At 35.6% G+C, this 13,155-nt stretch overlaps 1 protein-coding gene across 1 annotated transcript; it reads left to right on the top strand.

Moving 5' to 3' along the window:
• Window positions 1-15: 15 nt before the first annotated feature.
• LOC135201378 (uncharacterized) lies at window positions 16-12,746 on the top strand. Its single transcript, XM_064230225.1, has one exon. It carries the CDS (start codon window positions 377-379, stop codon window positions 8,387-8,389), a length of 8,013 nt encoding a protein of 2,670 aa, XP_064086295.1. The 5' UTR covers window positions 16-376; the 3' UTR covers window positions 8,390-12,746.
• The last annotated feature ends 409 nt before the right edge of the window (window positions 12,747-13,155 follow it).

Below are 13,155 nucleotides of genomic sequence, written 5' to 3' on the forward strand. Positions count from 1 at the left end.
CTTTTTTGTAGGACCTACAGCCAGATCCAAACGGATAACTCATGAACCAGGATTTATTTGCAGCAGGTGATGTTGCATTTTCTGTTAACAGAGATGAAAGATGGTTCCAGGACTTTAAAAGTATCTTATCATGTCAAGTAATGTACAGATATATCTAGCCCAGAGTACAATGTTGACAATGTAAAAGAATATTTTCAAGTCTTGTGTAGTAGGCAACTGCAAACAAAAAAAAATTTCAGTAAATTGATTGGAATGATCAAAATAATTTTCTGTTGCAGTTTAAAATTTTGTATCATCAAAATTGGTCTGTTATCATGATTATAACTGTCAATGGAAATTTAACGGGGCTTTGTATCATTGCACTATAACTGATGCCATGATGTCAGAAAGTGACCGGTGTCCCTCTGATCACCCTTCCTCTTCCCCTTCGTCTTCGGCAACCATTTTTTACATGCAGAGAAATTGTGTTCCCCAACAAGAAATAATTGGTATTCAGTCTGGTATGTTTAGAATGCCATCAGTAAAACCTTGTATAGTGCCACAAAACTTTTGTAAAAGTGAAAATTCAAGCAGTAATTGTACACAATTCCATGATAGAAATGTCAATGAAGTTGGCAGACAGAGGCAAGAAATTCTTATCCATACTCATAATGATGTTGCTGGTACAAGCCTTAATTATAAGAATTCAGAAAAATCAGTTAAGAGGGGCAATGTTCAAAGTGTTTCTGTGTGTCCAAGTACGTCATTAGGTATTAAACGAAAGCATGCACAAGTTTCTCACAGAAATGTGTATGGTATGTCCAAAAACTGTAAATGTAGTCATGATGATTCTTATACAACAGGCTATACAAGTGATGATAGTGAAGAGGATAACTTACATAGCAAAAGATATCGATCAAGGACACACCAAAATGTTGGATTGATGAAAGCTTATCCAAGTTCATTCAGCAAAAGGGAAATTGATCATTGTGGTGGGCGTCCCTTATTGAGGGATAAAGCCCTCAAAGATTCTCATACTCCGACCAAGCAGTGCCCTACTTATTTTCAACATCTAAAACAAGACCCTGACTTTGGATGTACCAGTAAATATGAAATGGAACCCGTATGGGAAGAAAGAAAGTTTCAGCTAGCTATAAGGGAACAGCAGATATGTAAGGCTGAAGAGGCCTTAAAACAAGAGGAGGAAAAGGCACAGGAATGCTTGAAGCTTGCATTACAACAACAGGAATTGGCTTTAAATGAAAGAGAAGAAGCCCTAAGGATACGAGAAGCTGCAGTACAGAGAAAATTGGAACAAGCGACAAAGCTTTTTGAAGAATCAAGAAAAGCTGTTGATTCTAACAAGTTAAGGATAGGTAAAGGAACCAGAGGTTTTATTGGCCATAGTTCTGATCCAACCAGTTCCATTGGTCATAGTTCTGATCAAACCAGTAAGTTCAGTTATCCATTACAATTCAGTCATGACAATCATGATATTTTAAGTACAAACTTTGAAAAGAATCCAACTGAAAACAGTAATGAAGACCAGGTAGACCAGATTAATTTGGGAAACAAAGATATTTTCAAAGGACTTAATGTTGATAAGCGTCACCCTCTTTCTGAAAAAGTCCCTACTATAGAGAAAAAATGTGATCTCAGCTTGTTATCAAAAAGTGACACTTATACTGTTTCCTCACCTAAACAGGAAATCTCCAGTTCAAGTTCATCAAGTTTTACAAGAAATACATTTCTCTCAGAAGATGTACAAGGGTTACATCATGTGTCAGAGAAGTGCGAAAACAAACCAAGTTTAGAGCCAGGAAAGGTTGTTCGTACTTATACCAGAGCCAACAAGTTTCAACCAGTATCTGAAACATCAGGTCCTTCTGTGCTGTGTAAGACAGATGCATCCATACCTCCTCGGGCTCATAGTGTAACTCCCATTGCAAAATCTTCATTACTTGCTAGTAATTCTTTGTGTTCTGTTGGTGCAGTTTGTAATGAAGAGACTGTCATTAATGGAGGTGCATCAGTCACAATTACACCTTTAACAGCAAGTGACAGACCACCTAGATCATTTAGTGCTATTCCTAAGCTTGAGTGTTCTCTGGAATATGAGGATGAACAGTGTGAAGAACCCTCTAAGCCTTTAACTCAAATGTTTACACCAGTGGATAGCATAGCAGACTTGGAATCAAAAGGTACATCCATATGCAATAATCAAACCAAAGATAAGCCAGTGTTAGATCAGTTTAAAGTCCTTCCTTCAAAGTATGTCAACCTAAAACCAGTCCCACCTGTGGAAAAATGTGATTCACAAAGATTATTGAATCATGAGCTTAAAAGTGAAACATCCATATATTCATATGATGCATTGGGTAGCAGTGGTGCTGCAGAAAGTAAGGGTAATTCATACACACTTAATTTGCACTCAAACAGTAGTATGTCACTGAAAGGAGGATTGTATCCTGGGGCAATCAAGATGAATAGCAGTTGTGGTAAAAAGAAAGCAAATTTATCCATGAGAACTTTGGCTGTGATATCTATTCCAGGTTGTGAAAAAGAAGATACTGAGTCACAGGATCATTGTGAAGTAAAATTGAAACCACATAATCATGGATATTGCAAATCAGCAGAGTGTTGTAAAACAGATGTTAACTTAAGTTCACCAAATGTAAATGATGTAGGTATTACACGAACACAAAATTTTGTATGTGGTACCAGAGACATGTCAGAAGCAGCTGAAGAATCTTTAAACTGTGTTCAAAACAGTGTAGATACTGCAGAGAATTTTGATACTCGAGAGTCTACATTAGCAGCTATCGATAAAATGCAGGTACAGTCTGGTGTACCATGCTGTGTTGAGGAACAAAACCCACAATCCCTTGGTAGAAATAATACTCAGCAGTGGCATGGAAGGCCATTTCTGCCGGGTGATATTTTGTACACTCCAGCAAATAAACTAAATTCACAAATAACTCTTCCTTCTGTAAAAGATACTTCTGTATCAAAAGTTTTTTTTCATGTTTCACAAGATTCAAAATCCCAATTCTCATCTAAAGCTGATACACCAGAATTTAAGCACATGTCTGCTATGCCATCACGTTCTTTGCAATGTTCCAAGGAGCTGGGTTTATCAAATAGTAAACTGAATCAGTCATTGAACAATGAAGCAACTTTTTTAACATACCAGTCTTCTAGAACTGGCAGGGACACATCTTCACCATATAAAAACGAAGTGAAACCTGTTTTGTTAACATCTACTCCAAAAACACCAGTTTCATCAGTTCAAGGAGCAACTCTTTCATTTGTATCAGCACACTGTTATAGCTCTTCACCTCCAAGAAAACATACTGAACCACCATCTTTTAATTCCGTACAGTTACCATCATCTCCGCTGGTAGACTCAACACTGTCAAGGAATTCAATACCTGGCCCTTGTGTAGCCAATCAGCAAAATGTAGTGTCAACTACAAGCTCAAATAGTCATGAAAGTCCATCTACTCATAACATGATATACTCAAATTCATCTCTCATGTCCAACAGTATTCAGTCGTGTAGTAGTGTGAAGGCTTTTAAGGAGGTAGAACAGAAATCATTTTTGAAGAATTGTGACCGTCCTGGTTTTGTTGATGAGACACCTAGTTCTGAAAAATTGCCACAGGTGCTGATTGTGTCCAGTGCCGGTACTCAAGGGCTTCCAATGGTACAAGGTGCAGGGGAACAGACAGGTTCCTCAAACATTCAGAGTGGTCCTGTAAGTTTGCAAGTTGGGAATATTTCACTGGTCAGAGGGTCTCAGCCACTTGACTTTCAGGAGAGTAGGACTCCTTGTAACAGCCAATGGTCAAGCAACTTTAACACTCCTGTATCAGAAGTACTTACAAATCTTGGTGATTATGATCCAGTTTCACAGACTTTGACTACCAGTAATCCTATGTTTTTGCAGTCTATTCTTGCAAGTACTGTATCTGCTGGGCTTACATCAAACAGTCTTGTGACTTCTATGGCTAATCATTCTCCTAATAGAATTGGGGAAGTACCTGCAGGGCAGAGCACTGTACAGTTACAGACAGAAGATGCATGTGGAAATAGTCAGGAGCCCATGTACAATTCTGGTTTCACCCAAGATCCAGTGGATACAGATGAGATTGATATGCAGGGAAGTGATGACAAGGACGATGACGATAAAATTTTGGAGAAAGATGATCATACTTGCACAAACATAAGTCTCATGGGGTCTAATAAAAGCCAGATTTCAGTCTGCCATGCCGAAAGAAATACTTCGAGCATCAGTGATATTGACTGCATTCCACAGGCACTCTCTGATGTTGAAGGAGTTAGTGTAAAGTACAGTCCTATCAAGCTACATGATGCTACATCTGATACAAGCAGAAATTTTAGTGATAGTGAGTCAGAGTTTTCAAGAACTGGGGATCGTTTTTTTATCAGCACTGGAATTTTAAGGACTCAAGATTTAACTAAACCAGCTTCATCAGTGCAAGATGGGTATATAGAGACTGAGTCTAATTTGCATGACAATTGTTATAGTGATTCAGATGATGGCTGTAAAGTAGAAGAAACTGGAATGGATGTGTGCTCACCTATCAATCACCCTGATGAATTGGAAGAAGGTAATAGTAGGTTTGAGGAGGAGAGGGAAGTTAAGGATGTATCAGATTGTGAGAGACCTGATGGAGAAATAAGTGGAATTTTAGAATCGGGTAGTGTTAATTTATATGCTGTGTCTGATGCTGTGGTAGGAGAGGATTGTAACAAAGTCAGATTGATAGAAAACAATGCTAGACTCGGTGAAACACCTTTGGGTAACAAAACACAAGATTCCTCTTATACTTTAAATAAATCTGTGCTTGATGTAACAGAAACAGAAATGAGTGCACAAAATTCAGACAACATGGAGAATACTCCTAAGAACAATGAGCTTATGAGTTTCAATAGTTTCTCACCAGAAGAAAGTCATGATCCTATAGCCTCCTTGAATAAAGAACCTTCTCAAATCACTTGTGAAGAGAGACAAAAAAATTCAAGAATTTCAAAAAGAAGAAGGGGCAGAAGACGTAGAGGTTTGAGTACAGGGAGTGGAAGGAATAGAAGTAAATCCATTTCCAATAAAAACATTAAATCAGATCTGTTTTCCAAATCACAAAGTGAAATTTGTAAAGAAAATTTATCTTATACTAAAGATGATGTTATGGATAATGAAATAGATGGTTCCCCACTTGGATCTAGTTTGTCAGAAAGTGAAACAAAATTAGGTCTTTCTTTAGTCAGTAACCCAGATAAGGAGTTGGAAGGTATATCTGGTAAGGATAGGGACAGTGATGTCAAGAAGGTTGAAGAAGCACCTGAGCCAGAAAAATTTGAACATGTATCACATAGTGGAAGAAAATTGAAGCTTAGGAGTTACTTGATGAAAGCTGTTTCTAAAAGCAATGTACGGAAGCAAACTAGTGCCATCAGCCAGTCTAAAGCTGATGAAACTGTGCTTCCTAAAGTTGTTAATAGAAGCAAAAGTGTTAAAGGAGGGAGACCTATTAAAAAAGCTGAAGATATAGAAGGAAGGAAAGTATTGGAAGAAAAAGTTGTGTGTGAGAAAGACCCAGAAATAATGAATGAGGATTGTGACAGTAATAGAAATCGCTCCCACAAAAGTGCTGCAAATAGTAATTTAAAATGTGGAAAATGTGATTATATTAGTGGATCTGTGGCAAAATTTAATTATCATGCACAACATGAACATAATGGTCTTGCCAGGCCATATGGAGAAAGTCAGGAGTTCTCAGAAGAAGAGTGGAATTCTATCATAAGCAGCACCATGAGATCTATGAAGAAGCTGAAATGTGAAATTTGTGCTAAAATATTCAGATCTTTGGGAGGCTATAAATATCATGTGAAATTTTGTGGTCATACTGTAGAGGAAGTTCTGACAACATGTTCATTATGTATGAAACAGATACGGCAACATAATCTCCAAGTTCACATGAGAAGGTATCATGGCCAGAAAATTAGAAAACGAGCTGAAGTGCCAGCGCCAGTGGAGCAAGACTTAGATGGCCCTCGACCTAGGCGTAAAGCAGCTACAAACTGTAATGCCAAACTGAAAGGTTGGCGATCTGATCATGCAGAAGTCAATGATAGCGATGTAAGTGAAGATGGTGATGGGATGTGTGATGAAATTGGAATTAGTAAGTTTTATGAAAAGGAAAAAGTAGTTGTTCCAAAAGAAATTCAGACGAAATGGGAAGAAGATATAAAGCTAAATGGTAAGGCAAACTGCATGAATTCTAGTTGCTCATATAACTTTAAAAATGTTAGGAGTGGCCATAAACATTATGCAAACTGCCCCTTTTCAAGTATATCCAGAAAGTACAAATGCAAATCCTGTAGTTATACATGTGGGTCTGAGGCAGAATTTAGGGTCCATTTTTCAGTTAAGCACAAAGACCTGACAGAGCAAGACTTAGAAAGTGACTATGACTTGTCAGATGAAGAAACACGTACTGTAAATCCACGACTAGCGGGTAAGCCTAGGGTAGTTAGTAAGCAGTTGATAGACCAAATGAGGCCTTTTGAACCTGCTTTAAATTGGACTTTTGAGTTTATGTTGGAAAATTACTCCGAAGAACTCTTTGTGGATTTTACTGTGTCAGCAGCTGACTGGGTCTTACTGAATGAAGAAGAGGCAAGGAAATATGTACCATCTGTTGATATTAGTCCTAAGTTTAAAGTCAGCATGGTGAGCAAAATAGAAAGTAGAAACCAATGCACAGATTGGCAGGTTTTGGACAGGTTTTGTGGAACTAGCATTTATGAAGGGTATGTGCTCTTCTCAGGGGGACCAACTTTGGCATCTGCGTGGTGTCCACTACCCTTGAAAGATTCCATTAGAGAAAATTTTCAGTTTCTAGCTCTATCTGCATCTTCATACCCAGAAAAAAAGTACAGTGTACAGCAAAGTTATTCACATGAAGGTGTGATTCAGATCTGGAAGTGTCCTTCTAATGTGGAAAATGAAGGGGCAGTTCCTCAGTTTCAGTTAGGAATTGCTCATAACTTTGGAGCCGTGTGGTCTCTTGTTTGGTGCCCATCAGGTATTTATAATGTCACTCAGTCAGTTGAATTTAATAATGACAGTAACTTACAGAAAATTGGATTGTTGGCAGCTGCATGTTCTGATGGCAGTATTAGGATTCTTGCTGTTCCAAATCCTGCCCAACTTGAGTTACAAGGAACATCACAGATATTCAGAGTAAACCCTAAATTAACTTTGAGACCTACTGGCCTATCTGATGGTAACGCTCAGTGTTTGAAAGTGGATTGGTTTCGTGGAAAAGGACACAGATACATTGCTGGTGCATATTCAGCTGGTTTTGTTTGTATTTGGGATGTGCATACTTCTTCACCTATTCTACGTGTAACAGATTCTATTGGAGATATCCTATATCCTGTTAATAGTTTTTTAGCTCATAATGGAGTTTGTTCTACGGTGTCATTTTGCCCCACTACTCAAGGGAGAAATCTTTTATCTGGAGGTAATGACCGAACTTACAAGTTTTGGGATCTAGAAAATACAAATATGCCTTTGAGTATGATAAGGAAAGGTCTGGTAACAGATTCTTGTTGGATATCACATTGGGGAGGCTGTTTTGTTGCTTTTGATGATGTTTATGGGTTAAGTAATACAAACACTTGCTTCAAAGAAAATGGGTTTTATGGGATACATTCCCGAAATGTTTTATCTTCTAATTCCCCTGTGTGGACAATTAGTGGATCAGAATGGATGAATACTTTAGTCCAGGGAGATGCCGCTGGTGAAGTGGTTATTACTCTACAGCAACAACTTTTTAAGAATTATGAAAATGAAAAGGTTCCATCAAAAAGAAAAGTTCCATTGTTAGCAGTAAAATTGGAAAAACTAGGTTCAGGAACATCAGTAGCACTTTCAGAAAGGAATAGAATGAAATTTCAACAAAAGAATAAGAAAGGGCCCATGTCTTCTCAAGGTGAAAGTAATTCAGAAGAAGATGGACTTTCTTCTGTTGTCTATTTGGACTTGCCACGAACTTACTTGGAAACATGTGATGGTTATGGAGTTGTGTTTGCAGAACAAGATTACCATAACTTTGCTGACATCCCAGAGGCTCAGTTGATGGAAAGAAAACGTTCTGAAAGAATGGAGCCTGGACCATTAGATTTTTATCCATTAATGTCTGCAGCAACTGTATCCTGGAATAACAACTTTCTTTCACATTCTTGGGTCTTGATAGGGACACAGTCTGGTCTTTGCAGGTTGGTCAGTGTTAAAGCAATGATAAATGGTACTACTAATTTGACAGAGTCAATAAGGAAGAAAATAGAAAGCCTAAACTCAGGCAGACTGAGTACGTAGTTGAAAAGGAAAAGAAAAAAAAAAGCCCACAACTGAATTTCAGTACAAGTATTTAATTTTATGTTTTAGGTTATTTTACAGCATTTTTCATTTGTGTGTAACCAGAAACTTCCCCTCATGCTACCTTTTCCGTGCAAGTACTGTATTATGTTAGGCTCACTCCTAATGTTCATGAGTAAGTTCAGTAATATTAAGAATCACATTTGAAAAATTCTTTGCTTCCATGTTAAGGGATCTATTGGCATTATATTTGCTGTGACATTGTTTGAAGCCTATCTTTGTCTCTTAAGATAATTTCACTGGTGTCATTTTACTGAATATGAGCTGACCAAATCCTTAGTTCCTAATTTGAAAAGGACCAGTGTTTTACTGTAAAGTTCATGTGAAAGTTTTTGGTAGCTTGATTTGAATTTAATTTAAGAGGATAGTGTTTTTCCTTACAACAATTCAACACAGTAAAGGTGAGCTTGTGTTGGAAATTTACATTGTATCTAATGCTACAACACAGAACTTTCCTATGAGAAGGCAGTATATAGCATTCAATGCTGTGTATTCTTAAGCACAGTACTCTAAAAATACCAGATGAGGCCTTCTACATGAATGTAATAGGGAACAATATTTCAGCTGAAGAAAATGCACCCTAATGTCAGTTATGCTAATATGAAGCAAATGATAAGTAATAAATCAAACGTGGAAAAGTACGCCCAAAATGACTTATTAGAAAACTGGTCTTAAATTTTATAACTCCGTCTTGAGTTTTGTTTATTATCTCATTGTCTTTAATAATTTAAATTTAAGTTCAGCTGTCCTTCCCCATTTCCTTTCTCATAAGCTTGGGGTAAATAAAAGCATAGAGTGGCATCCCATTAGATTTTGCTTAAAAAATAGTGTAGAAGGCTCATCCAAGTTTATAACATAAGATGATTATGGTGATGTATTTATGAATAACACATGTATTTATGAATAACATATACGCATCTGCCAGGTCTACTGGGTTTGAAACCCCTCTAAGAAAATGCGTTTTGAAGTTAAAAGACAATAATGCCAGAATTTTTGCTATTAGTGCTTTTGAAAAAATGGATATCAATTATATATGCTTTATTATGTTTGAATTTCAGTTTTTCCTCTTTACAAACTTGACTTTTTTGGAACATATCATCCAATACTGAATTAGTGTCTTTACCCATAAATTTAAACTGCTTTGCTTCAATTTTGTCTAAGGATGTTTTTATATATATATATCTATATAAAAAAAACATACTTATGCTCACGAATGATGGCAGACAAACAGCCACACTGTTTTTTGACTGGGCTCATGCATAAGTGCAAAACCCTTATCAATAGCTTGATAGTTTAACTTTTGACTAAGTTTGATATAGCTGATTTTCTTAGTTGTCTTACAATGACTGGTTTAGTTTGGACTGGCCGAGTCAGTATTAGCACAAAACCCAACAGTTATCCTTTTCTGTTTAATGTTAACTCTTTCATATCCGCTTAGTTTTGAGCACTGTGTCCCCAGATATCCGAGGTATCTGGGAGCGCTCGACAGTGCGAAAAAATAATTATATAGAAAATTCAGCAAAAATATAAATTTTATGCCAACAATGTTCATTTTCTGTCTTTTTTTTTCTAAATATTAGTGTTTTATGGTTGAATAGTCAGAATAAGAGTCCCAGCCCTCTAAATACAAAAAAATGTGAGTTATATAACAAAAAACAAATAATCTTTACTTATTTTTATACTTATGTTCGTAACCCAAAAACTATGAAAGTCAGGCGAATGAATTATTTTTTATGAGAAAGCCAATAAAATTATCTAAATATCGACATATAAATCAATGGAAAACGAATAAGTCCAGCCGGTGAAAAAATTGATAAAAAAGAGGGTAAGAAACAGAGCGCAGTACATAGGGATTTGAGCATGCGCAGTACAGAAACTAGTTTGCTGGTGTATTGATATTCGAGATACACGGTCCAAGGTATGATCTAGCCTATGGAAATTGCTACTTGTCCGAAAAAAAAAAAAATGCCCCTACCACACGCACAAAAAATTTCGGTAAATTTTACGTACTGCTACGATTAGATGGATAGATAGGGGATAGAGTATTTTTATGTACTAGTACGTCAGTTGGACATGAAAGGGTTAATGTTAATGCTGTAATTTAACATATTGCTTGTGTTACCTATGCAATATTGTTTTTGATATTAAAACCTTAGGCCACCTGATGTTCATGATTTCAGTTGGGTGTTTTACCGGTAAAAAAAATGTTTATGTCTTCACTATTCTGTCAGACATTTTTTCCCTTGAGTATTGTGGTATTTATTTAACAAGGCTAGCAGTTGATAGGGAAGCCTAAACTTTTGGAGATTAAAATATATTTTAGCTTGGGCAATCATCATCTTAAGATGATGCAAGCTCCTTTAGATGTATATCACACATTATTATTATTGACTTACAAAAATTCTTGTTCTGAGAAATTTAAGAGACAAAAAGACTTTTTTTGTGTAGATTATTTAATTATATTATCATCAACCAAAAAATTCTGTAACTTTTAAAAGCTGCTCACATTTCATTTGAAGGAGGGTTACAAGCTCCTGAATAATAAAGAGTATATTATTGTTTGAGAATATACTTGCAAAGTCTTTTTTTATTAATTATTGTTAAATCAATCATCAGATCTTTAACTCAAAAGTTGTGACTTACTATCTGTTGATATAAAATGAACATATGATTTTAAACTCCTGATTTTAAATTATAAAACTAATATGCTATTGTAAATCAGAGGTTGAGGTTCAGGTTGCACCAAGGGCAGTTTAATATTTAGTTTTAAACTTTATATTATTCTTTACTACCACTGAAAAGAATTTTTTGCACTATTATTTTTGTTGAATATGGAATAAGATTTAGTGATGTGAACTGGAGCTTTCAATTAATACATTTCTGTATTATTTAACTCCAAAGTACATGTTTACTGTAAAATCATTGCAATATAGGTAATTGTCATCCAAGGAGTAAAGGAATTATGTACATATTGTATGTATAATAAATATATATTTGTATTTCCCTAAAAATTTGTTTATTGTACAGTAGTTGTATAGCTGAGCTTTTTTACTGTAAATTATTTATACAAACAAGTGTTTTTTTATATGCAATATGATGTTTATATTTAATTTATAAATGGTATTTTACCAGAGGTTGGTGTTGTTGAAAAAGCTACATGCCAAAGTTATCAGTTTTAAGATAATTTGCCATATGCAAAAGACATTGATTACATATGCAAATCATGATTTTTTTTTTCCACAGCTGCAAACTTTGTCTTTAGAATTTGGAAAAAGGTGGTTATATTCTTGGATTGGAATCTAAGTAGATTAGGAATCTTTTGTAGTGGACATGAGTACAAAGTTTTCCCTGTTAAGTGCTGCAATGGGTCTCAGGTATGTGGCCAGGAGGACTTTGATGAAGGCTTTAGATTATATTCACAGAAAACAAGTAGCTTGCTGATAAAACAGTAGCTTTGTTAAATATTGGGTATAAGTTTGGGTCTTTTGTTGATGTCATACCTTTAAAATAATTGAATCAGCTTAAATTTTCTGTCAGGGAAGTGTTGAAGCTTTGCTTATTAAATGTGAAGCATTGTTCCTAAAAAATTATTTTCTACTCCTCAAATCGTTCCAGTATCTTACATATAAACTAAAAAAAAATTATGAAGGTGTTCTCTTGTGCAGCAAGTCACAGGCTTGAATTACTTGAAAAGTGACTTAAAAAATTTTTGTTGGTTATACAAAATAATTTATAAAATAGAAAATTAATAGACTGATATAATTTTTTACTTTTTTAAATATTTAATTGTATGAGTGCCATTTTGTACCACTCTACTGGTATCAGTGCCTCTGTGATTATTGTAAATGTAATTAGTCCTCCGGGTTCTATTCACGGGAGATGATACCAGCATGGCAGGGACATTAAATATTATGTCTTGCACATTTTTTGTTTTCTTCTCACTTTTTTTTAGCATTTTTGTTGTATATAATGTACAGCATTAATATTTGAGAGGAATCCAGTATCATTGTGCCTTATGTCTTCTAAAATATGTACTACTAGGGTTTTTGGGTTTTTTTTTTTTGTACAGATTTGACTGGAAAGGCAAATGTAGGGTATGTTTAACATTTCATCAGATGAAAATTAAAGGTAGTAAATTGGAAACAATTGAAATAATGTACTTGGAGTTTTCTTCTTTTTCTCTTCATCTTTTATTCATCTGGATGCCTCTAGTCATTGTGGTTTTTATAAGTAATTTAGTTTATCAAACAATTATTATGTATAAAGAATTTATAAATTATAGTAAAATCCTTTTAAAGGTTTCTTTTTATCCTAACTGTATCTGGATATGCGAGATATATTTTGATCTTGTTAACTACAGGCACTCTGTGTCTAGTTGCTCCAAAAAGATTACAAACTATCCTTTTGTATGTATGGGTATTCTTCAGCAAGAGCTGAAGTTGTTACATATGGAATCTGGTAAGAAGGTACGTAGTTAACTGATAGTAGATGGGTGGGGGGGTGAACCCTCACTCACCTGCCATCGTCAAGCAATTTTTTTGGCTGTGGTTGAGTTGCTGTGCTCAAACTGATCATTGTCTTCTTTCTCTTCTTCCTACTGTGGGAAGAAAGAGGTCTCAGAAGCCCTCTCACAAGAAGTTCTGTTGGACTTTGAGTGAGCATCTTATCTTCCTTCTTTCGGGGGTTAGGTATGGGTTCACTCAACT

This window comes from Macrobrachium nipponense, chromosome 28, assembly GCF_015104395.2.
Source record: "Macrobrachium nipponense isolate FS-2020 chromosome 28, ASM1510439v2, whole genome shotgun sequence".
In the NCBI taxonomy this organism is placed as follows: Eukaryota; Metazoa; Arthropoda; class Malacostraca; order Decapoda; family Palaemonidae; genus Macrobrachium; species Macrobrachium nipponense.

Bases quoted from the DNA above. Each gene is read 5' to 3' on its own strand.
- LOC135201378 (XM_064230225.1), top strand. From the start codon at position 377: ATGATGTCAGAAAGTGACCGGTGTCCCTCTGATCACCCTTCCTCTTCC.